Raw genomic sequence first — 23,312 nt, forward strand, 5'->3', positions numbered from 1 at the left:
AGATCCAAGGGATTGCTTCTTTAGCAAATGTATGCACACAACTAGAGCAGACTGAAGGAAAGGGGGAAAGGATATTATTTGATTTCCAGCAGCATTCCTTCTTTACCCCCTCCTCAGACTTTATACCTCTAAAGAAATTTAACTCTGCAAAATATGGAAAGCCTTTTTTTTCTTTTTTTTTCTTTTTTTTTCTTTTTTTTTTTTGCTTTTTCTTTTCTTTTTTTTAATTTTTTTTTTAATCTTTATGACTCTGGAGCATTTAACTCATTTTCTAAGGTCTATTCTAAGTGCTGACTGCTGCCCTTTGTGCAACTCCAACCTCTGTCCTGTGCTTTTCATCTTTCATATTTATGATCCAAAATACTGACCTCAAAATGCAGTTCAATACCACAGATAAGATCTAAATGAAATTATAATGTTGTCAAGCTGATGTATATTTTAATACTTTATGGCAAGTTTATTTCTTGATATGTCACTCAAGACCATACTTAGTTTCCACTAGGTATTCAAAAGCAAATGTGCAGTTTATACAATTGTTTACTGCAGTTTCCATCAGAAGTCCGCTTCCTTAGATTGAAATGCAACTATTAAAATGCAGACTAATTTACTAGTTATAATTGTTTGAGCCAGATATCAGTCAATATATTAATAACAATTTAATTAATTTAATTATTCAAAATATGCTAGCCTGGATTTGCACCCATGTAGTTGAGATCAGTATCTAAAAGATATTATTTCATCATTATAGACTCTTTCAAGAACAGAGAAATAGATATGGCCAGGATGTTCTTGAAAATCTGTTTCAGTCTGGGTTTTTTTGCACAAATGTGGTGCATTATTAATACATTGGGTATTGAAATGGACATATTTCCTCATGCTTTTTTGCTCTCACTAACTTTTCTATTAGCTATGATCATGAAGGGCGTCTGACCAATGTAACACGTCCCACTGGAGTGGTAACTAGCCTTCATCGAGAAATGGAAAAGTCTATTACCATCGACATTGAGAATTCTAATCGGGATGACGATGTCACGGTCATCACAAATCTCTCCTCTGTGGAGGCTTCCTATACAGTTGTTCAAGGTACCAAAGCACACTTCTCAGCACACTCCTAACCACACACACAGCCTGAGAAAGCAATTCGCTAATGATTTGTGTCATTAGTACACTTACGAGCAGGGGGAAACTATGTAAGGCTTGCAAGAAAAACTCCCAGAAAGCTTATTCCTAAAATGACAGGTCTTCAGGACAGGTAAGAGCCATTTTGCAGTCCTGCTTTGTGTCAAGTACATATGGTCACTGTCTGCTAGGGAAGGTTAGTCCTGCCACTGCCTCCTGGGTCAGGGTCACTTCACCCACTTACGTATTCCTCTGTACTTCCCTGCAAAATTGGTTCTGACTTCTGTGCCACAGAGATGCAACCTGACTGATGGATATGGCTGCGGGGGGAGATCCTTCTGGAGAGGCTCAGGAAGCCTTTAGTAGAAGAAGTCTAAATGTATACACTGCCATTAATTACAGTGTAGAACAGTCAGGGCAGTGGATGGTGTGGTGCCAGAGATGGCCCTTCCAAGAGCAGTGTACAGCCCGAGGGTGGCAGGAGGCAGCAGCAGCACAGGCTCAGAGTTTGTGTAGAGCATTCCAGCACCGCCCAGGCATTGAATCTGATAGAGTCAGTTATCAAATACTGACTGAAAGGGATTTGGTGAGTGATGGGGCTTTTAAATTAAGATATAATGTCACTGGAATGAGAATATCACCATCAAACAATAGTCTCCTCCTGACATAAATGTCAACATTTGTAGACTATTATACCATGACAGGTCTGGTTACAAAGACTTAATTTATTTTATACCAGATGATTAATTACGTAGATGCAGTCCTTCTGTCAGGCAAATATTGATGTGCTGCTGACAGCTGCACACTCTGGCACTCCATCCTGGCTTAGAGGGGACGTGGCTGTGTCCAACAGCTGGAGAACAGCATGGCCAGAGGAGCACGGGATTGTTTCTGTAACTCTCCTCCGACAGAGGCCGGGTGTGCACATCAGGCCAGTGTGGTTCTGGAGGGGAGGCAGGGAGGCAGGAGAGGGAGCCACTGTGGCTGCCAGCTTGCACTGCTGGAGCCTCACACCTGGAGGATTTAAAGCCACGCTGTAATTCTGTACAAGGCCTCTGCTTGGAGACAGTTTTTAATCAGAAGAAAACAAAAAAGAAGAGGCACTTACTTCTTCCTACTTATAAAGAGTCCAGCAATCATCTTCTTTTTCTTTTTGTCCTGGAGTTTAATGCTTTGTTGTTTACCCAGCAGTTCAGTTTTCCGGAGTTTTTGTTCATATCAGAAATAAATTACGTGATTCAACACATATCACTGTGCATTTTGATTCACAATTAAGACTGAAGGGAAAACATAATGAAATAAACACAGTATCTCTCTGCAGGCTCACTGTTACACTACTGTTCTTTACATGAATCAGTAACATCTGTAATTTCCACCATAGTACCACGTAAATGGTAATTGCAAGCTGACTTCATTTAACATCAACAGGAGTGCAATAAAAAACCAATCAAATTAAGCTATATGTTTTCTTTATGACTGGAGTAGCTAAATTATTTTCTTTTCATTATTGCTGTAGATCAAGTGAGGAACAGCTACCAGCTCTGTAATAATGGTACTTTGAGAGTGATGTATGCCAATGGCATGAGCATTAGCTTTCACAGCGAACCTCATGTCCTGGCTGGGACTGTGACTCCCACCATAGGACGATGTAATATTTCTCTACCCATGGAAAATGGTTTAAACTCAATTGAATGGCGCCTGAGGAAGGAGCAGATTAAAGGCAAAGTGACGGTGTTTGGAAGAAAGCTCAGGGTAAGTAGAACCTGTTGTTACAATAATCACCTTTTCCTCTTTGGGCAGAAAATTAATGGTTTTATTTTGAAGGACGTTACTTTTCCTTGTTAAAAATGTACAACTCTGGGATTATCCTTGGTGTGACCCTGTTTGAGAGCTCAGTTGGCTGCATGGGATCATCTGCTGCAAACAGCTATAGAGCTGCATTACTAAAAGTATTCCAAAAGAGATTGGTAAAAATACCTAAAATATTACAGAATCACAGAATCATCAATGTTAGAATAGACCTTCAAGATCATTTGGTCCAATCATTACCCCAGCCCCACTGTAATTGCCCCAAACCATATCCCCAAAGGCCATATCTCAGTGCCTCTGGAACACATCCAGAGATGGTGACTCTACCTCCTTCCTGGGCAACATACTCCAGTGCTTGAACACTCTTTCAGTGAAAAAAGGTTTTCAAATATCTAATCTAAACATCTCTTGGTGCGACTTCAGGCCATTTCCTCTTTTCATTCCATTTGAGATATGGCAGAAGAGACTGACCCCCATCTTGCTAACTCCTTTCAGGGACTTGTAGAGAGCTATTAGGTTCCCCCAAACCAACTTTTCTGCAGATTAAACACCCCCAGCTCTCTCAGCCATTCCTCAAAAGATGTATTCCAGAGCCTCCCCCAGCTTCCTTGCCCTGTTGCTGCAAAACACTCTGCTTCTCAAGGGCTTGGGAGTCTGAGCACTCACCACTTGTGAAACTGCCAGGACAGACTCACCCCAGCCAGTGCTGGGGAGCAAACACAGCTACAGCATTCTGCTGCTGTAAAATCCCCCTAACAGGCTCACTGAGACAGGCAAGTTGTGTTTATTCCCTTTCCCAAATGGCAGATTGGAAAATAATTGCCATAATTACAAAATCCTAAGCACAGGATAAAGAAGACAGTCAGGTCATGTAATCCATCCCCTGCCAAATTAAAGATCTTCTGCAGCTGGATTAATCCCATTCTGTGCTTTGCTGGCCTGATTTTCACTGTTTTTTTTTTTTTCTTTTACTGGACTACTTCAGTATGTGCAGTTTTGGAAGGGATTTGAGATGCTGGGCAGAAAACAAATGTAGTGCTGATCAAGTCCTCATTCTTTTAGCAATTCTTTCACCATCACTGAACACAAGATATAGTTCAGTATGTTCAAGATCACATAGCAAATGCAATATACATAAGCAATTAAGGAGTGATTTACAAAAAAAAATACTTGGATGTTAATTTTTTATATTTTCCTATTGCTAGCATCTAATTCCCAGTGTTGAGTTGACAAATCTTTTCTTATTCTTACAAATGCTCAGAATGTACTTACTGGGGAGAGGGAGAAGTCTGGACAAAAAAATTGAATGAGATTAGCAGCTAATCCTTAATGACTGAATTTCATGTCTGTGTAATTGATTTTTGATGTGTTGACCTACAGCAGTTGATTGGAAGTGGAAAACAGATCAGCTCTGCATTTTGACTAGGTGTTGTTCAAAATAAAAATAAATAGGATGCTGAAATGAAATTGCAGTAATCCTAATTCTCAATACTAAAAATTTAATAGAGGTACTTGTGATAATTAGCTGAAGTTAAACATATCTTAGTGCTGAAACCTTGCCTGAGATAGGTTTTCTGAGATAGGTTTTCTTGCATCATGTTTATGCAAATCAAAACAATGCTTTATCTAGCAACACCTCAACATTTAATTGTCTGGTGTTAGTTCCTGTAACAATAATCACATATCCATTTAGCTCTTTTAAATGAAAATCACTATGAGATTATCACAGGTTGAGTGGACTGAAAATGAAATTTGAAAACGAGGGAGAATGCATAGAATTTATTTGCATCTCATTTATTCCAATTAATTTTTATAAATTGTTTAGTGAACGAAGCAGAGCGAGTGTGTTGGAATGCTGTGGGGAGCAGGTGGCAGGCAGGGGCAGCTGTGGCACATAGTGACACAGAGCACCAGGGCCACCTCCTGGAGCCCCAGCTCACAACCAGGGTGGCTGGAGGGTTGGGCATTTCTTGTGATTCACCTCTTGGCTGAATACTTCACCTCGCAGCACCCTAAGGAATATTTCCTGGAGCCCGTGCCCCTCTGCTTCAGTAGTGAAAGGGGGATTATAAAAATATGGGGACAGACTTTGTTTTAGGGTCTGTTGTGATAGGACAAGGTGTTGCAGCTTTATCTAAAAGAGGGTAGATTTAAAGTAGTGATAGAGAATTTTTTTATGGTGATGTGGCGAGGCACTGGCACGGGTTGCCCAGAGCAGTAGTAGGTGCCCCATTCCTGGAAGCATTGCAGGTGAGGTTGGCAGGGCTCTGCACAACAGTTGAAGATGTCCCTGCTCAGTGCAGAGGGGTTGTACTGGGTGATTCACAGGTCCCTTCCAGTCCTAAGTACTGGCTGGCTGTGTGAGCCCTACACAGTGGTGCTGCCTGAGCCCAGGCTCTGCCCACTCTGCCTTAGGCACATCCCAGCCACACCTGCTGGAATCTGCACACCTGCCTGGGCACATTTCCTGAACCTGGGAAAGGAACTGCACCTTTATCTTATCCCACTCACTGTCTGCTGCACCACACATTCAGTGCCTGGCTGTAGTTTCAGATAAAGTCCTGTCTGAAGAGTTTTTATTATGGAGCAGCATCATGTGAGTGATTTCTGTGGCCAGACCTTTCCAAGGCACAAAGGGCTCGTCCCTGAGGCCAAGAGAAAACCAGATGTGTGCATGGGTAGTGAAAAAAAGAGAAAGAGAAAGGGCCTGTTGAGTAATCTGCAGCTGTGATAGCTGGGACTGCTCTCACTGTTCCCAGGAAGGGTGGGAATTAGTCACCCTGTTTGGGTTCCTATATAATTAATATGATACTACAATTACAGTCTCTGGTTTTACTTATTTTACAAATGCAAATGAAGGTACTGAATTATTCAAGCAGGTGATGTTTGTGTGTGCATCTCTGAATGATACTTGTGTGTGTGCACGGCTCTTGTGTGTGTAATCATTTTTAAAACCCTACTAATTTTGTTTTCTGTGGCAGAGCCAAATAACTGTTATAATGCTTTTGAGGAACGAGGGGATACCTGGAAGTCAGATTTTCCTTCATGCAGATTAGTATTGCAGTTACTGTAATGCAGGGAACCAAACCCAGAAATCCTGGCTGATTACGAAGCTTCAGAAGTTACAAAAAACCAAAACAAGCAAAAACCACAAAGCTAAAATTCAGTTCATAATCTTTCTGAAAGACTTTTTTTTTTTTTTTTAGAAAATCTGCTTTTTTTAGAAAATCTGCCTTAAGAAATTGGGCTATTTCAGTCATACACTAACCCTTTAATTCTATAGCTAAATGTTTTTGAGAGGTCAAAGCTCTCTTCTGCTCATGAAAAGGGTTTTTTTTTTATGTGTCTGCCATCAGGGTTGATCCTACAAAGCAAGAGTAACCAGCTGAGAAACTACTGGTGATGAGTTTGGCTTCCCTGGCTTTATTTTCATTGCAATGGCTGAGCAGAACAGTACTTGTTTTGCCCCAAGGTGTTTTAAGAAAAACACTCTGTCTTTTCTGTGAATCACAGGGCAAATTGTTGCTGGGATAACCTTTGGGAAAACCTACAGAAAAGAGCTTTTTTTTTTTCCTAGTAATTGCCCACTGAGGAAATGCAAACTGTTAAAGAGATTAATTTCATTAATGGAAAAAATTAGGATAATGAGCAATAATTTGAAATAATTATTTCTTTGCAAACACAAAACTGTATTAATTTTAAATGTGTCTGTATAACTGAATTTCTACTGAGTTGGTTGGGGTGGGAATTGGGTTTACCCTTGCCAGTGAACACATCTCAGAATAATTTTTATATCCTCGAGAAAGGCTCTGGGTTAATTTACATATTGTTTGATGTACAGTTTAATTTTGGATAAGAAGAAACGTTGTGTTATCAAAGCCACTGTAAAATATAAGCTAAAGAACAAATTCCCAGAAAATGATGAATACTTTTAAAGTAGTCATTGCTCTAAAATTATATCCAATTTAAAAACTTCTACTTTATTAATGATGCATCTACAATTAAATTACTTAAGACGCTTTACCAGATTACAGCATTAGCCTGAGTTCTATGGCTTACCCCCCAGTGAATATATTTATGTATCTCTCATTACAGCACTATCCCTAGAAGCCTCCCTATTTTGCATTCTAATTCTCCTTTGCCTCTGTTTTGCTCTTTTACTTTAAATAAATAAATAAATAAATATGTCACTGAAATACTTCATGCTATACTTTGAATGAAAATTATAACAAAAAAAAGAGGGGGGGGAGAAAAATATTTAACCTAATTATTTAACACCTTTGCTTTCAACACTAGAATTCCCTCTTTCCCAGCCTGTATGATAAGAATTTTTAAGCCCATCCCAAGTGAGGGATCTGTTGAATATTTGGAAAGTAAATGAAGAAAACAGTAAATGAATGAATTCTAATCAGGGTGTTGAAATTATAGAAGCCAAGCGACTAAACCTCAATAAAGACAAAAATTTCTTCTGTTGTTTTAAGAGCAATTGTAGGGGGAAAGGCAAAAAAATTTTGATAGCGGAAGTACAAAAATAAAAGAAAAACAGTAGAAAATAGAAAAACAGAATAAGTATCAAAATATTCTGTGCAAAATAATTTATTTCTCTGCACTTTAAGACCTGGGTGTGCAGAATGTCTCTCTGTTCTGACCATAATGGAAGCTTTTTACTGTAGGATATCATCTCCCATATTGCAGTGAGATGGGAAATACCTCGGTAAAACCCCAGATTATTTGAATATAGTACCAAGTAGAAAGCAAAAGGCAGTTACCAGGAGCCCCACACTTTTCCCAAAGGATTTCCCTGTTGGGCATCCCATTTCCCCGCCGTGTTCCCCGAGGGCCGGCGTGTCCGGCGCGCTGAGCGCAGCCTCCTTCCCTCGCAGGTGCACGGCAGGAACCTGCTGTCCATCGACTACGACCGCAACATCCGCACCGAGAAGATCTACGACGACCACCGCAAATTCACGCTGCGCATCATCTACGACCAGCTGGGCCGGCCCTTCCTCTGGCTGCCCAGCAGCGGCCTGGCCGCTGTCAACGTGTCCTATTTCCTCAACGGGCGCCTGGCAGGGCTGCAGCGCGGGGCCATGAGCGAGAGGACCGACATCGACAAGCAGGGCAGGATCGTGTCGCGCATGTTCGCCGACGGCAAAGTCTGGAGCTACACCTACCTGGAAAACGTAGGTGGTGTCCTGGAAAACGTAGGTGGTGTCCTGTCGCCTCCTGGCATGAGCTGCCAGGACACCAAGTTCTGTTTGGCTTCATGGCATATAAATCACGCACACCAACTAGCTAAGGTTTGATGTATCCCAACTGTTAGCCATCCCTGGTCTCAAAATTCCTTCTTTTTCAATTAGTCGGTTGAATATGACTAATTCTCAATAGGAAATATTTTGTTCATGGTTTCTGGCTTTTGATATTTTCCTGCCACAGAATGGCAATAAATTAACACAATGTATTATGCTTAATTAAGCCCAAAAATGCATGATTAAACCTGGTAAAAGGTCCGTGTAGAAACAGGTAATTCATCTCTAATTGCTACTTATTAAATGAAAGTATGGTAGTGTATTTTTACTTAGCCTAATTAGCACACTTCAGTCATAAGTGTCTTAAATACTGCAAAACTGCATATTGTTTTCCCTTTTCCTTCTTGTTCTAAGTAAATCAGAGCTAATGCTCTCTCCTTAGTTTCTCACATATTTCACAGTAACAGTTGTGAATTACAACTGCTGGCAGAAAGATAAATCAAGTCATTTATCTAACTCCTCTGCATCCCTCAGGAAGAAAAAAAAAAAGGAAAATAAAAAAAAGGAAAATAAAAAAAGTCCTCCTACAGGGAGGACAGCTCACAGGTTGCTAACCTACACTTTCTCCAGAGTGTCAGGCTATTGATTTCCAAGGAGCAGATCCTCTCATCTGGCAACTTGACAATATTCCTGAGCAGCTCTGTGCCCCTGACTAATGTATCTGCTTCTCTTTGTACTCATGTGCCTCTCCAGTAAACTTTTCTTCAGTTCCCTCTCTCGGGCCACCTGCTGATAGCTGGTAACGGTTTGTTGTTGTTTCCCCTGCAGTCCATGGTGCTGCTGCTGCAGAGTCAGCGGCAGTACATCTTCGAGTACGACTCCTCGGACCGCCTGCACGCCGTCACCATGCCCAGCGTGGCTCGGCACAGCATGTCCACTCACACCTCTGTGGGCTACATCAGGAACATCTACAACCCCCCCGAAAGCAACGCCTCCGTCATCTTTGATTACAGCGATGACGGCAGGATTCTGAAAACATCCTTTTTAGGTACCGGCCGACAAGTCTTCTACAAGTATGGAAAGCTATCCAAGCTGTCTGAAATTGTTTATGACAGCACGGCGGTTACTTTTGGATACGACGAAACTACCGGTGTCCTAAAAATGGTGAATTTGCAAAGTGGAGGATTTTCTTGTACGATTCGCTATCGGAAAATTGGTCCTCTTGTTGACAAACAAATCTACAGGTTCTCCGAAGAAGGAATGGTCAATGCAAGGTTTGATTATACGTATCATGACAACAGCTTCCGAATCGCAAGCATCAAGCCCATCATAAGTGAGACGCCTCTTCCAGTTGACCTTTACCGTTACGATGAGATTTCTGGCAAAGTAGAGCATTTTGGCAAATTTGGAGTTATTTATTATGATATTAACCAAATTATCACCACAGCAGTTATGACGCTGAGCAAGCACTTTGACACCCACGGGCGCATTAAGGAAGTGCAGTACGAAATGTTCCGGTCCCTGATGTACTGGATGACGGTGCAGTACGACAGCATGGGGAGGGTGACCAAAAGAGAGCTCAAACTCGGTCCCTACGCCAACACAACCAAGTACACCTATGATTACGATGGGGATGGGCAACTGCAGAGTGTGGCAGTCAATGACAGGCCCACCTGGCGCTACAGCTACGACCTGAATGGGAACCTCCACCTCCTGAATCCTGGAAACAGCGTCCGACTGATGCCGCTGCGCTACGACCTCAGGGACAGGATCACGCGCCTGGGTGACATCCCCTACAAGATCGACGACGACGGGTTCCTGTGGCAGCGGGGTGCGGATGTGTTTGAGTACAACTCCAAGGGGCTCCTGACAAGAGCTTACAACAAAGCAAACGGGTGGAGTGTTCAGTACCGCTACGACGGACTGGGCCGAAGGGCTTCCTGCAAGACCAACCTGGGGCACCATCTACAGTACTTTTATGCTGATCTTCACAATCCAACAAGGGTAACTCATGTCTACAATCATTCCAACTCCGAAATTACCTCTTTGTACTACGATCTGCAAGGCCACCTCTTTGCAATGGAGAGCAGCAGTGGGGAAGAGTATTACGTGGCCTCTGATAACACAGGCACTCCATTAGCTGTGTTCAGCATCAATGGCCTCATGATCAAGCAGCTCCAGTACACGGCCTATGGGGAGATCTATTACGACTCTAACCCAGATTTTCAGCTGGTCATTGGGTTCCATGGAGGGCTGTATGATCCTTTAACCAAACTCGTGCATTTTACCCAAAGGGACTACGATGTCCTGGCTGGGCGCTGGACATCTCCTGATTACACCATGTGGAAAAATATTGGCCAAGAACCCGCTCCTTTCAATCTCTACATGTTCAAGAGTAACAACCCTCTCAGCAATGAACTGGATCTAAAGAATTATGTAACAGGTGAGATTTCTTCACATTTATAATACATAACACTACAGCTTGGAAGCTGATTTGGGAAAGAAACACAGCTTCTCCTTACAAGCCCTTCGCTCAATTCTCACATCAAGTTTGGGCAATTTTCCTCTTTTGGCTACAAAAAGAAGTGGCTATTTCTGATTCCTTGGTACTGCTCTTCCCTGAACAAAGTGCTCTAAGTGAGAAGCCATGATGAATTATGGTGGGAAAAAAATAAATATAAGTTTGTCTGAGTATAAAATTTCAGCACAGCCATAGTGCTCTTCCTATTGAACTAGTACTGTATAAAGAAGTGTTCATTCTAATTCTGTACCAAGAAAAGTGGTACATGATATTGTATAGGAATCACTGGCAGGTTGGTTCAGAGTCACAAACCAGAGCTGCTCAGATATCTTTATTTCAGGGTTACTTTCAAAATTAATTACTGTATGAGCTCATGGGCACATTATGAATTAGCACCAAGAATGGATTTAATTAGACCTCCTTTTCCCATTTAACTTTTAAAATGCAAACAGTCTTTAGTCTTTAAAATTAAATCCTTGATGTTTTCTAAGATTATTTCATCCTAAAGACTAATAAATGTTATGGATTTTGTGGAGGGAGAAAAACAAAAGTAGTTTTGATCACATATGTTAGAATTGGGTAAAACTTGTAACCCTTTCTTAATTAGGAATAATTTTTCACTTAGTAACATCACAGAGTACTTGAACTAGCTGCTGGCAGTTTCTAAAAGGAAAGGTAATTAATATGTCTTCAGGAAAAGCTTTTATTCAGATTAAATATGCAGTATACAATAATTAGAGTAGTGATACCATTTTAAAAAAGGAATGATCTTAATTTTAGCAGTAATTTGAATTTCAAGAAAAGTGTGCTTTTCCTTCAAAGAAAATCATAACATGTTTCATTAGTACATTGCAACCTAATAGTAGGTGTAACACACCAGAGGTTCTAGTGAAGCAACTTTGCAATTAGGAGATAATGTTATTTGTATCTGATAGTGTGAAAATACTGGTGACTAAAATTACCTCATTGTCCTAAATTCAACAAAAGTCCTATTTTCATCCACTACCCTTTGATCTTGATTTTCAACATCATCATAATATGTTTTGCTACATTCTGAAATTGTATTTATTTAGCTTATCCATCCATTAGATGAAATCTACTAAGACAAATTGTATTTAGGGACAACACACACCTTGTAGTCTGTAAAAATACTTCATCAGTGATACAAATATTTGTTGCTGTAGGACTGAACAGATTATATCAGACAAGAAGTGATTATGGTTTCACCTTTGTGTCATAGTGAAAAAAAAAAAAAAAAGTGAACAAAACACCAAAAACTCTCCCCCTACAATCCATTCTTACTGTTAACCCCTGACATTGCTTTATTCACAGGTTTTGCTGAAAACAAATTCCTGCAGCAAGTGCAGCGCTGCAAAGCACATTAGCTCAGCAAAATAGTAACTGTTTTGTATATAGGTCCTCCTCTGGTTTCTGTGGAATTGGAGCAGCTGAAGTGAATTGTTCAGGAGATACCACTTTACCATAAAATAAAATTGAAGCCGTATGAGGAGCAGTAACCCTGTGCGATCCAAAGGTTCAGGAAAAATACATCAGGCACTGTGTGATGGGAGATGGATACAGATACCTTGTAGAGACAGAGTATTTTAGAGTCTTATTTTAGAGTCAGAATGGCTAAGAAAAAAAAATACTTTTTGGGAAAACAGGCTTTGCAACAGCTCAGCTCACAGAAGTGGAATAGCAGCATCAGGAGCCAGTGTAGGCCAGTGAGGAGAGATGGCTACTGGGAAAGACAGGAGAGATTTTTAAGCAAAAATTACAAATTCAGGGAACAGGAGATGTAAAACAGGGTCATGGATTCTTTTTTATTAAAAGAGTTATCATTTGGATAACTAAAGTACAAAATTAGTTCTTAATACCTGCTGAGTGAGAATTACTGTTATTAATTTAGTTGCTTAGCTTTTACAGCTAGATCTGAGGATAGAGTTTTCATGGTTGAACCCACATCTGGAACGTGCTGAGGTTCACCTCAGAACTGAGCTGTAACCCTCCCACGCATCTCCTACTTTCCCTGGAGGGATGGAGAGGATATTTTTGTTGCCTAAATTTAGCCATCTGATTTACAAATCTAGCTTCTCACTGCTTTTAATGGAGCCTCCTGAGACCTGATGACAGCTGATAGAAGTAGGACACAGAAGAGAAGCCATGTCTTTCCCCAAAGGACTTTGCAGATGTTCTTAGAGTGTTAACCTAATAATATATCATTATACAATACAGTTTATAGGTTACATATAGTAGCCATATCAGAAAGTGTCAGAGATGGAACAAATACTGTAAAATATTTGGATAATTCATGTGTTCTGATGGAAAGTAATGAAAGAGCGGGTATATCCCTGACAATTTATTTAGGGTAAATTTAATGCAGTTTTTCCTGTGCCTGTTAATGGTGGATTGCTACAGTTCTGTAAAGTTCCACACTATAATATTAATCGTGACTTCAGGTACTACTTGAAATTAAGGATGTCAAAGATGGATTTCCTTTTTTTTTTTTTTTTAATTTTCTCTATTTGTTTAACAAATGTGTTTCTCACTTAGCTGCTTTCTTTCAATTTTTAGATGTCAAGAGCTGGTTGGTGATGTTTGGATTTCAGCTTAGCAACATCATTCCTGGCTTCCCTAGAGCAAAAATGTACTTTGTGTCACCACCATACGAGCTGTCTGAGAGTCAAGCATGTGAAAATGGACAGGTAGGCAGAAAGATAAGACTACTTTTTTGGATAAATTTGTCCCAGTCTATGGATAGAATCACTGGCTCTTCTGTAGTTACAGCAGAAGGCCAAGCACTTAATTCAGTGTAAAGTGAAGTGAGTATAGCTACATTTTATACTAATGAACATATGCCTTTCTTGCCAGCCTTCATTGTTATAATAATTACAGTGTCATTAGTTTGTCTTTTATTGAGTTATTCCTTGATTAACAAGTTGTAACTCGATTAACTTGATTAGCAATGACAAAGGGAGACTTTGTCAGGGTAATTTATCATCTGTTGTACCTTTGGTAAAACCATCCTAATAATGTGTTCCAACAAATTTAGGTTGGTACTTGCTTTACTGGTAAAAAAAGGTTTCTACTTCTCACCCTGGAAGATGTTTTCTTGCCATTTTTTGCCATTGTTCTAGTTAGAGGTTTTGATTTGTTACTCCATTTATCTTCAGTTACAGTGTTTGTACTTGTCAGGTTAAGGGTGGACAGTAGTATAAGGGTTTAACTTTCATAATAAATTCCTATTTATTAAACTTCCCATTTGTTAAACAGCCCATTTAATAAACTTCAGAAGAGTACTAGGCCTATTCCAAACCTTCTCTTTGCTAGGCTTATTTCATCTTTGTGGTAATACAATAGAAATAATTATATAAACCTAAACATACCACTTCCCAGGCTTCCAAGTAATTTGAGCATCTAAACCCCGTCTTCAGGAATTGCTTTGCTGCTTTGGGGCCCAAATTTCATCTATTTACAAAAAGCTAATATTCATAAGCAGTTTAGTTATATTTACTGGTTGAAATCTCTGGGAAAAAGTGTCCAAAAGTTAAATGTCACCTTTTAATACATTGATTCTCTTTGTTTTCAGCTCTGATTAAAACTGTGCTAGAACTGGGCCTTTCTTATTCTTCTACTGGGCATTATATGATTGGCCAAAATTGAAATGTGTGGTGCATATATGCTACAGAGGGTGATGAGAACTATTTTATTTGGTCTTAGAGATAGCAAAATGATTTGCTGAATGAGTATTTACCTGATTCTGAACAAGATGATGGATGGATGGATGGATGGATGGATGGATGGATGGATGGATGGATGGATAACTGAGGGTGGTCTTTTGAAGTGTAGAATTTTTTGCTGCATGTCTTTCTTTTAAAAATGCAAAGCAAAGATCATTATTGGTCTCTGAAATTAGTATGTTCAGATCTGCATCTTCTTTGGTGTTTTTTTGCTCTGTTTTGCTTTCCCCAGCTAATTACAGGAGTGCAGCAGACGACAGAACGACACAACCAGGCTTTCATGGCTCTGGAGGGACAGGTGATATCTAAAAGATTACATGCCAAAATTAGAGAAAAAGCAGGCCACTGGTTTGCCACAAGCACTCCCATCGTGGGGAAAGGAATCATGTTTGCCGTGAAGGAAGGCCGCGTAACCACCGGTGTTTCCAGCATCGCCACAGACGACAGCAGGAAAATCGCCTCCGTCCTGAACGGCGCTCACTACCTGGAGAAAATGCACTACAGCATCGAGGGCAAGGACACCCACTACTTCGTGAAGGTCGGCTCGGCCGACAGCGACCTGGTCACCCTGGCCATGACCAGCGGGAGGAAGGTCCTGGACAGCGGCATCAACGTCACCGTCTCCCAGCCCACGCTCCTCGTCAGCGGCAGGACTCGAAGGTTTACGAATGTTGAGTTTCAGTGTTCCACCCTGCTGATCAACATCCGCTACGGGCTGACCGCCGAGGCGCTGGACGAGGAGAAGGCCAGGGTGCTGGACCAGGCTCGGCAGCGAGCCCTGGCCGCGGCCTGGGCCAAGGAGCAGCAGAAGGCGCGGGACGGACGCGAGGGCAGCCGCGTATGGACAGACGGAGAGAGGCAGCAGCTCCTCAGCACGGGAAGGGTTCAAGGTTACGAGGGATATTATGTCCTGCCCGTGGAGCAGTACCCAGAGCTAGCAGACAGTAGCAGCAACATCCAGTTTTTAAGACAGAATGAAATGGGAAAGAGGTAACAAATTAACCTGCTGTCATCCTTTGCTGGATGAATCAGTAGTCACAACTGTTATCTCCTCTCCTAAGGAGATGAAGACCTAAATGGGGGCACTAGGCTGAGCTACTCTGGGATAGTAAGTGGCAAAAAAGCTCATATTTTTTGAGTTAAATGCTACTGTTCAAGTGATTAAAAACCACATCCTGAAGTGGACTAAAGCCAGACTGAAAACTCTTAACCGTACAAATTAAAAGGTACCCCTGAAATATTACCCACTTGTTCTGGGTCTAAAGAAAAACAAAAAGAAGGCCTCGTATTGTATTACCTCACTCCATTCACACGTGAGCAAACTAAGAAATCCAAGTGGGCCACTTTCACTAACCAGCTGATGAAACACAGATGATTCAGACTGCTTGTTTGATAAGTATCCAAGAGGTTTTCATTTAAAGCAAAATACAGATGCATTTAAAACATGACTTTGGGGTGATTTGTGTGTAGCAAATGGAGGACAAATGAAATGCAAGTGAGAGCGCACTGGAAACAGGAAAGGAAAATATATTTAAAAGTAACAAAACCACACTTGCACTCTGACCCTCCACTTGTCTGGCCTGAAGCTTAACTTATTCAAAGAGGGCAGAGTGTAAAGTTACATTCAAAACGGTGGCTATAAATCACTACAGATAAATTTCATACTCTGTTTGTCTTTGAAGATTTCCATTGTGGACAGTATAACACAGTTACAGGGTGTAGTCTGTTTAGATTCAGTAGTTTGTTGGTATCAGTTCCAGTAGAGCTGTGGGCATTGTGTTACACTATTGCAAATGGGCACCACGTCAGATCACCCTGTACATACATCAGCCAGAAGGCACAATCACTGTTTCAGATTTAAAAATTATTAGTGTGTTTGTTTGGTCGAGAAACTGAGACAATCACATTACGGTCACCACAAAAAAGAAAAAAAAAAAAAAAAAAAAGTCTAATAAGAACTTTGGTACAAGAACTTTTTTGTAATATACATGTATGAATTGTTCATTGAGTTTTTATATTAATTTTAATTTGCTGCTAAGCAAAGACTAGAGACAGGCAAAGATAATTTATGGCAAAGTGTTTAAATTGTTTATACATAAATAAAGTCTCTAAAACTCCTGTGAATTAGTTGTCTTCCATTGCAAAATCCTGTAAAAGTAATTCTTGTCTGGCTGTTTCTAATGCACACAGCATTTTGTATGTGGAAATGACTTCCTGTGGTTCAATGGATCCTGCAGGGGGCTGCTCCTTTGATCTCTGGGTAAGCAAAGTCCTTCACACACATCACCCAAAAATCTGCTTAGGACACTCGAGAAAATTGGTAAATGCTTTAGAAATGCCCTCTCTGTGCCTCATGACGAGCAGCCCTCAAACTGCTGTGTTTCAATTCTGGAATTAGTTTAATTGCACTGAAGTAACCTCTAAACAGTTTGAAAATGTAGTAACATAATATTAAGTGGAACATGCAAGGCTGTGCTGTGAGCCAGGAAGTCTCCATGAAATCTGTCCTCTTGGGGAGATTGCTTATTTCTACCACATTTAAAAACGGGATGTAAGATCAAAGACCCTCTCCTAAGCAAACAGTCACTCCTGGTGATGATAAAAGGGAGCCATCCATCACCCAGAGCCCTGCCGCTTTTATCTCATTTAAGGATGTAGCTGGGGAGCTCTACTTAATTTTGAGAACAGTTTTGCTTTTGGGGTTGCAAATGAGGTTTTTAATGATTCATGATAGCAACAGAGATGCTCGAGTTGATTATGGGCATAAATTCACTCCAGGGCATTTTTGAAGCCGAGCAGTTCAGTGCCTGTGTGGTGCAGCACCTGGAGCACTCAGAAAGCATCTCTCATTGTTCTGTGCAAACGAGAGCCACCCTACTCTGACTGGGAGTTACACCTACATGTGCACCCCATGGGCACCCCCAGCCTTGTTACTCATCCTCTGAAGATGAAGTCTGGCTGCATTTTCAGATAAAATCCTGATTGTTCATCACTGCAGGTGTTTGTTTTTGGGGTTTTTTTTTGCTGAAGGACTTGGAGTGTTGTTACATTATTATTTTGTTCTTTACAAGTGAAATCTCTTAGGGAAGTGGGTTTTTTTTTAGTGGGGGAGTAAAAAATGAAATCACAAAGTAGAAACACTTTGCATTATTGCAGTTTGTCTGGATTACCTGGCCCTGTCCTGGTAAGCTGCTTAGTTCATTTTTTGGGATAGATTTTTTCTTGCAGTTTGAGAGGGTTGAAATGAGAACCTATTGCACAGTCCCCAGTCTCCTTCATTCTGCTACCATTCTCCTAAAGCTGAAACTCTTCAGAACTGGAGATTCTGCTACTTCAAAGGGAACTCAGTTAAGCTAAAAGGGAAGCATCCTTTGAATATTAATGACTATCAGAGGAGATGTAACAAATTTCAGGGGGATGCACTCCCTGCTTATCTCTTTTGCAACTAACACACATCACCAGGATGTTCTTAAACAGAGTTTTGGGAGATGGTGCTAAATTCTTACCAGAGATCACTGCCCCAGGGCTGCTGTAGTTTCCAAAGGCAGTGTGCAGCTCAGCACAGGTCGTGTGGAAAGCCCCAGCAATACCTGAGCTCTTAGGCCCAGCTTAGCATCGTGCTGGACCCGACCAAGGTCACTGCCAGCTCTGCCCCTCGGCTCTGCCACTTCATTTTCCCTGAGTTCCCATAGAGACCCCCAGCCTCCCTCCCATCTACATGGACTACCCAGCCTGTCCTTTTGGCAAGTAAACTGCACTCTGTCCAGTGACTTAGAGAACTTTGTGTGGTGCACCAAAGAGATTGAAAGAATTGCTGTATTTTTTTTGTAATTATGACAAAAGAGCTAAATTCTCTCATGTTTGGAAAAAACAGCTGACTGGTAGAGCCCATTCTAAAGAGTTTTCACTCAACAAATGAGGGAGATAACTGAACTGGTGTGGCCATGGTTTCATCTGGATTTCCCATTTCTTTGAGCATCTGTTTCTCCCTTTTTCTTTCCACAACCTTCCCTTTCCTCACCTCAGACTGGTATCTCCCATTCCTCTCAAAGCTCTTGCTTTTCCTCTCTTTGCCTTGCTACACTTTTCCATATGGAATAGATGCTTAACCTAAAGCACTGCCAGGGAGACATGAACTGGATTCTTCTTATGAGGGAGTAGTTAAGAGATGACTTTAGCAGTGACATTGTGTCTGTGTCCCCAGTAGCACTGTGACCAGGACAGAGCAAGGGCACCCATCAAAGGACTGGCCTGGAAAGCACTCCTGGCTGTGGGAAGGCACAGGGCACGAGCTCAGGCCAGCCCAAGTACCATGAGCATGGCTTTGGCCTCCCAGCTCTCCTGAGAGCAGGCTGAGTCGCTTGTAGAGAGAGCAGGAACCCAAGAATATGCTTCTGTTTGATGCTAAAACCAGATGGAAAATCAGCATTAGAGTACATTTCCTTTTTTTTCTTATTGGATTGCTGTAACTGAAGGTATTTAGTATTTATAACTTTGCATTTCAGCTTGGGAAAGAACCCTGTTTTGTTTCCTGACTTATCCCAAAGAGTGGACAGGCTGTGAGTGCAGCACATGTCTCAGCTCAGGCTGCTCCTCACCAGCACGGCTGCTCAGCCTCTCGAGGTGGCACCCGTGGCACTTTGGCCACATGATGGCAGTTCTGCCAACGAGACATCCAGAGGTACCAGCCTTTGCCTGCTGGCACTGCCTTGCCCACGCCAGTCCCCAGCAGTGCCCTGTCAGCCTTCCTTAGGGGCTGGTGTCTCTCAGATTGAGGCACACACAGACATTCCTCCTACAGCTGGCCACGGAACTCTCATGGGAATAAATAAAGGGAAGGAACCACTTAGGCCCTTTTTTTTTTTTTTTTTTTTTTTTTTTTTTTGTGCTACCTGTAGTGAAGGCTGACACAAAAGCACACACTGAGCTCTGAAAGTGCACAGAGCCAGACTCAAACCTGCATGGGAGCCTGGCTCTGGCACTTCCCATTTTCACCTCCCATCCCTTGGGAAATGCAGCCTCTCAGAAGCTTCCTGATAGAAAGGACTGTGCCAACACCTCTATGAACCAAGTCCCTGATCTTCATGTAGTCCAGGTTCATCACTGCTGTAAGAACAGAAGAGCCAGATATCCCTCACCTGTCCTGAACAAGACCATGGCACTGCCTTCTAAGGTTCTTAATGTTTTCTGGTCTTTTCCTGTTTAAGAGTCCAAGAAAACCACATCAGGATTGAATGCCATTGAATAATTTGCATTATGTGCTTTGTGCTGTAATTTCTGTAAGGATCACCCCTTTGACAACAGACTCACAACAGTTCTCAAATAAGCACTCAATAATGATCAAAGATTATTGTTCCACACACAGCCTTGAGGGTACAGCTCTAAGAAACTCCAAAGGTAAAGTTTCAGTCACTGAATTGTACTGTCCTCTATTCATCTGGAGATTTTACCTTACAAATTTAGACAGGTGTAATGAAGTGGTACCAGGACCTCTCTGCTTCTGAGCTGCCACTGAACTTTTCTGACAACACTGAAAGTTCCTTCCCAGAATCTTTCAGTATAGCTTTCAGGATAAAAGTTATTTATTTGCAAGGATTATTTAATTTAAACAGTACTCACTTGCATTTGAAACTTGTCACTCCTCTGGAACCAAACTCACTTCTCCACCTCTGTGGCATCTAGTTCTAAGGGCTGTGCTACAGAAGAGAGTCAGCATCCAACAGTACAGATGCTGGCACAGCTGCAAAAGATGTTTTACTCTGCACATCTCTGAATTGGCAGCAAGATCTCAGAGCCTTAGAGCCACTTTTGGCTGGCAGAAAGCAGTGAAGGAGCATGGACAGGTGGCTGCACTGGGCAGGGTCTGTCTCTGAAGTCTCTGCTGCTGGTTGTACCAATGTACAGACCTACATTGCATGTTGGAACTGCTTGGTCAGGTCAATAATACCAGAACAATTCTGTATTCCTCCCCCTGTATGTCTATCATCTCACTAGTGAGGGAGATTGCAACATTTGGGCATGACTGAGAGCTCTAGGAAGGCAAATAGCCTTGCCAGTGTTAAAGCACCATCTCCTGTGTTGATAAAGCCTTTTCTGCTTCTGCCTAACCCAGCACAGCAGTGCTGGGCTCAGCTGGAGCTGTGGTCATGAGCTGTGTGTGTCTACAGCAGCAACACCTGGCAGGGGATTACCTGAGCTGCTGGGAAGAGCAAGTGGCATTTAAGAAGTGGCTGAGACCGGGTCACACAAATACAGGTACAGAAAGCTTTGCAGCATCCTCACAGTGGGACCCATCACACTCAGGGGCTAAGTTGGTAATTTTAATCTCAGCTGACAGCTCACTGTGTCAGCTCAGCCTCCCCACCACAATCACCAAAACTAAGTAAAAACACAGAGGTGGAGGCACCTGTGTGATGTGCTCAGGTACCCAAGCCAAGCATGCAGCCAGATGGGCAGCAAGAAAGCAGCCTGGCAGGGAAGGCAGGGACTGGACCCTGCCAGCCTCTCCCACACACACTTTAGGCTCTGCCTGCCAGCACCCTGCAGGCTGCCCAGCCTTCTCCACCACCAGCCCCAGGAACCTCTTCTAACCTGCTGAGTGTGGGGCTTGCACCAGGGGCAGGAGTCAGTGCCCAGCAGATGCCCTGCACCCACCCATGTGCTCCAGTTCACCTGGAGCTCAGCAGGTGCCACCAGCCCTGCCCAGGCTTCCCCTCACCTCCTGCAGCAGGAATGGGGTGTTGCTCTTCAAAACACACATCTAATATCACAGGTTAGCCTTCCCCTCATTTCCTTTTCATTAAAATACTTGTGTAGCATCTTAGGAGGATTTAATGGCTACAGTCAGTCTACTTCTGAGCCAAGGAGGGGGACAAAAAAAAAGCAAGTAATAAAGCAAAATGTGGTAAAAACACCACAGGAGAGAGCTGTGTGCCAACTTTCAGACAAGCAAATGAATGCAGCCAATTTATAAATCCTTAACAAATGGGCTTTACAATGGAAGTGGCAGTTAAGCCATCATGAGTACCAAAGGTGGCAGGCAGTGCTCTGTAATGCTGTCCGTGCTCTGCTGCAGCAGCTCAGCAGCACTGCTATTGGAGAAATTGTATTTACAGAAGTTTTTCATCTTTAGATGACAGCTTTTGGCAGGCTTTAGTCTAATTTGGTGGTTGCATACAAAAGGAAAATCATCCAGCAGGACTCTGGGCTGTACCACTGACTATGCTGCTAAAATCCAGGCCTTGTGACTGTCAAATAGCTCTCTGTCCTCAAACTCCACTAGCTGCAACCATCACATAAATGAAAGTAAAATATTAGGAAATATTAGTGTTATAAATCAGTAATTCAACCATCTCATTTTTAGTTGTTGGCAAAAGTCACTGACTCAGTAGGGTCTAGTGGATAAATCAGATTTTTCATCTGTCAGAAGTTCTCTGTAGAGATAAAAACCAGATTCCTGCTTGCCTCTGAAGGCTGAGTGATCTTTTAGAAAACATCGTCATCTCAATGCCTTGGTCTCTGGACAGGTGGGGAAGGCAGATTATTAAAAACCCTGAGACAAAGCACATGAGAGGAGAGTTTTTATGCTTCTCACAGGGGCCTTATTGAGAAGCAGGGATTGGTGTGGGTGGAGGCTGCAGGAGGGCTTGAAGTCCAGTTCTTCTTTGGTTCCAGAGTATCCCAGGACAGGTGAGGATAACCCCATGTTAAGAGCAGGTCCAGCAGAGCTATGAATATCTTCAAGGTTGGCGACAGCAACTTCTTCAGCGCTCATTCAGCCTTACAACAAAATTAGTATGTCTTATGTTTAATCAGAACTGTGTATTTCTTCCTTTGCCCTGTCAGTGGGCACCACTGAGACAATCCTTTGCTGACCCCCATGAGGCTCCTGCCAGCCCCTTTCTCCAGCTGGTGCCCCTGGGTGGCAGAAGACCCTCTGGATTATCAGCTGCTCTGCCTCGAACCTCCCCCAGTTGCCGTGGCACTTCCAAGGCAGCCGGGAACAGCCTGGCAGTGCCACCAGCCAGCTCCCTCGGCTCTCCGGGGTGCATCCCCGCAAGTCACAGCGATGTCCACGTTCCTTTTGTTGCTCCCGGACCTGCCCTTGGACAGACTGGCAGGCAGCAGGACAGGCTGCCAAGGCACCTGGCTCCTGTCCCGGCAGCAGCCTGCCCACGGGAGCAGCCCGCGGTCCCTCCGGCCGCTCCCCGCAGAGGGACGATGGCCACTGTCCCTTCCCAGGCAGTGCCACCAGCTGCTGCCCCATCCCGGCTGCTGGCAGCAGCCTGAACTGCTGCTAGTAAAGTCCGGGGGAAAGAAGCAGAAAAGGCCTTTGCATGGTATCCACAGATGTTTAATTCAGCCGCGCGGTTCCCCCAGCACACCCATCTCCCAGCTCTGTCCCCTGTCCGGGCGGCTCGGGGCATGAACCTGGTCCCTGGGCAGTACAAAGGTAAGGGCCATCAGGGAACGGGGAGGGAATGGCTCAGGGACATAGGAACAGGCATAGGAACAGGGAAAGGAGCTAACAGCTTTTGGAGGGAAGCTTCTTGTGTATCTTCCTAAGGCAGGGAAATGCCGCCCGGGGTCTCCACAGCTGCCGGCATGCTCCTCCGCCCTGCCGGGAGGCAGAGGTTCCGCAGAGCTTCTGCCGGACGCGGAAATCCCTGCCTGGCTGCCGCAGGGTGAGGAGAGCCCTGTCAGGCTAGGAACACCCTGCTGGCCAAGCCGGGGTCTCGGCTCGCCCTGGCTCCGGCGCCCGGCGGAGCGCGGCTCAGCCCCCGGCCCCATCCCCGCTGGTCCTGGGCACGCACCGCGGTGTCTGTGCAGCTCCTGATGCGCAACGGGCACATCTCCGTCACAAGCTGCACCCGAGCG

General features: G+C 43.1%; 1 protein-coding gene across 1 annotated transcript in view; it reads left to right on the forward strand.

Moving 5' to 3' along the window:
• Positions 1-16,559, forward strand: part of TENM2 (teneurin transmembrane protein 2) — a 616,146-nt gene extending 599,587 nt beyond the window's left edge. Inside the window, exons 28-33 of the mRNA XM_021528631.3 lie at positions 908-1,083; positions 2,636-2,871; positions 7,812-8,108; positions 9,003-10,617; positions 13,270-13,400; positions 14,668-16,559. Coding sequence (XP_021384306.1) covers positions 908-1,083; positions 2,636-2,871; positions 7,812-8,108; positions 9,003-10,617; positions 13,270-13,400; positions 14,668-15,429 — 3,217 coding nt within the window. The 3' untranslated portion in view covers positions 15,430-16,559. The remainder of the gene's footprint in view (positions 1-907; positions 1,084-2,635; positions 2,872-7,811; positions 8,109-9,002; positions 10,618-13,269; positions 13,401-14,667) is intronic.
• Positions 16,560-23,312: the final 6,753 nt, after the last annotated feature.

This window comes from Lonchura striata, chromosome 15 (genome assembly GCF_046129695.1).
Source record: "Lonchura striata isolate bLonStr1 chromosome 15, bLonStr1.mat, whole genome shotgun sequence".
Classification (NCBI taxonomy): domain Eukaryota; kingdom Metazoa; phylum Chordata; class Aves; order Passeriformes; family Estrildidae; genus Lonchura; species Lonchura striata.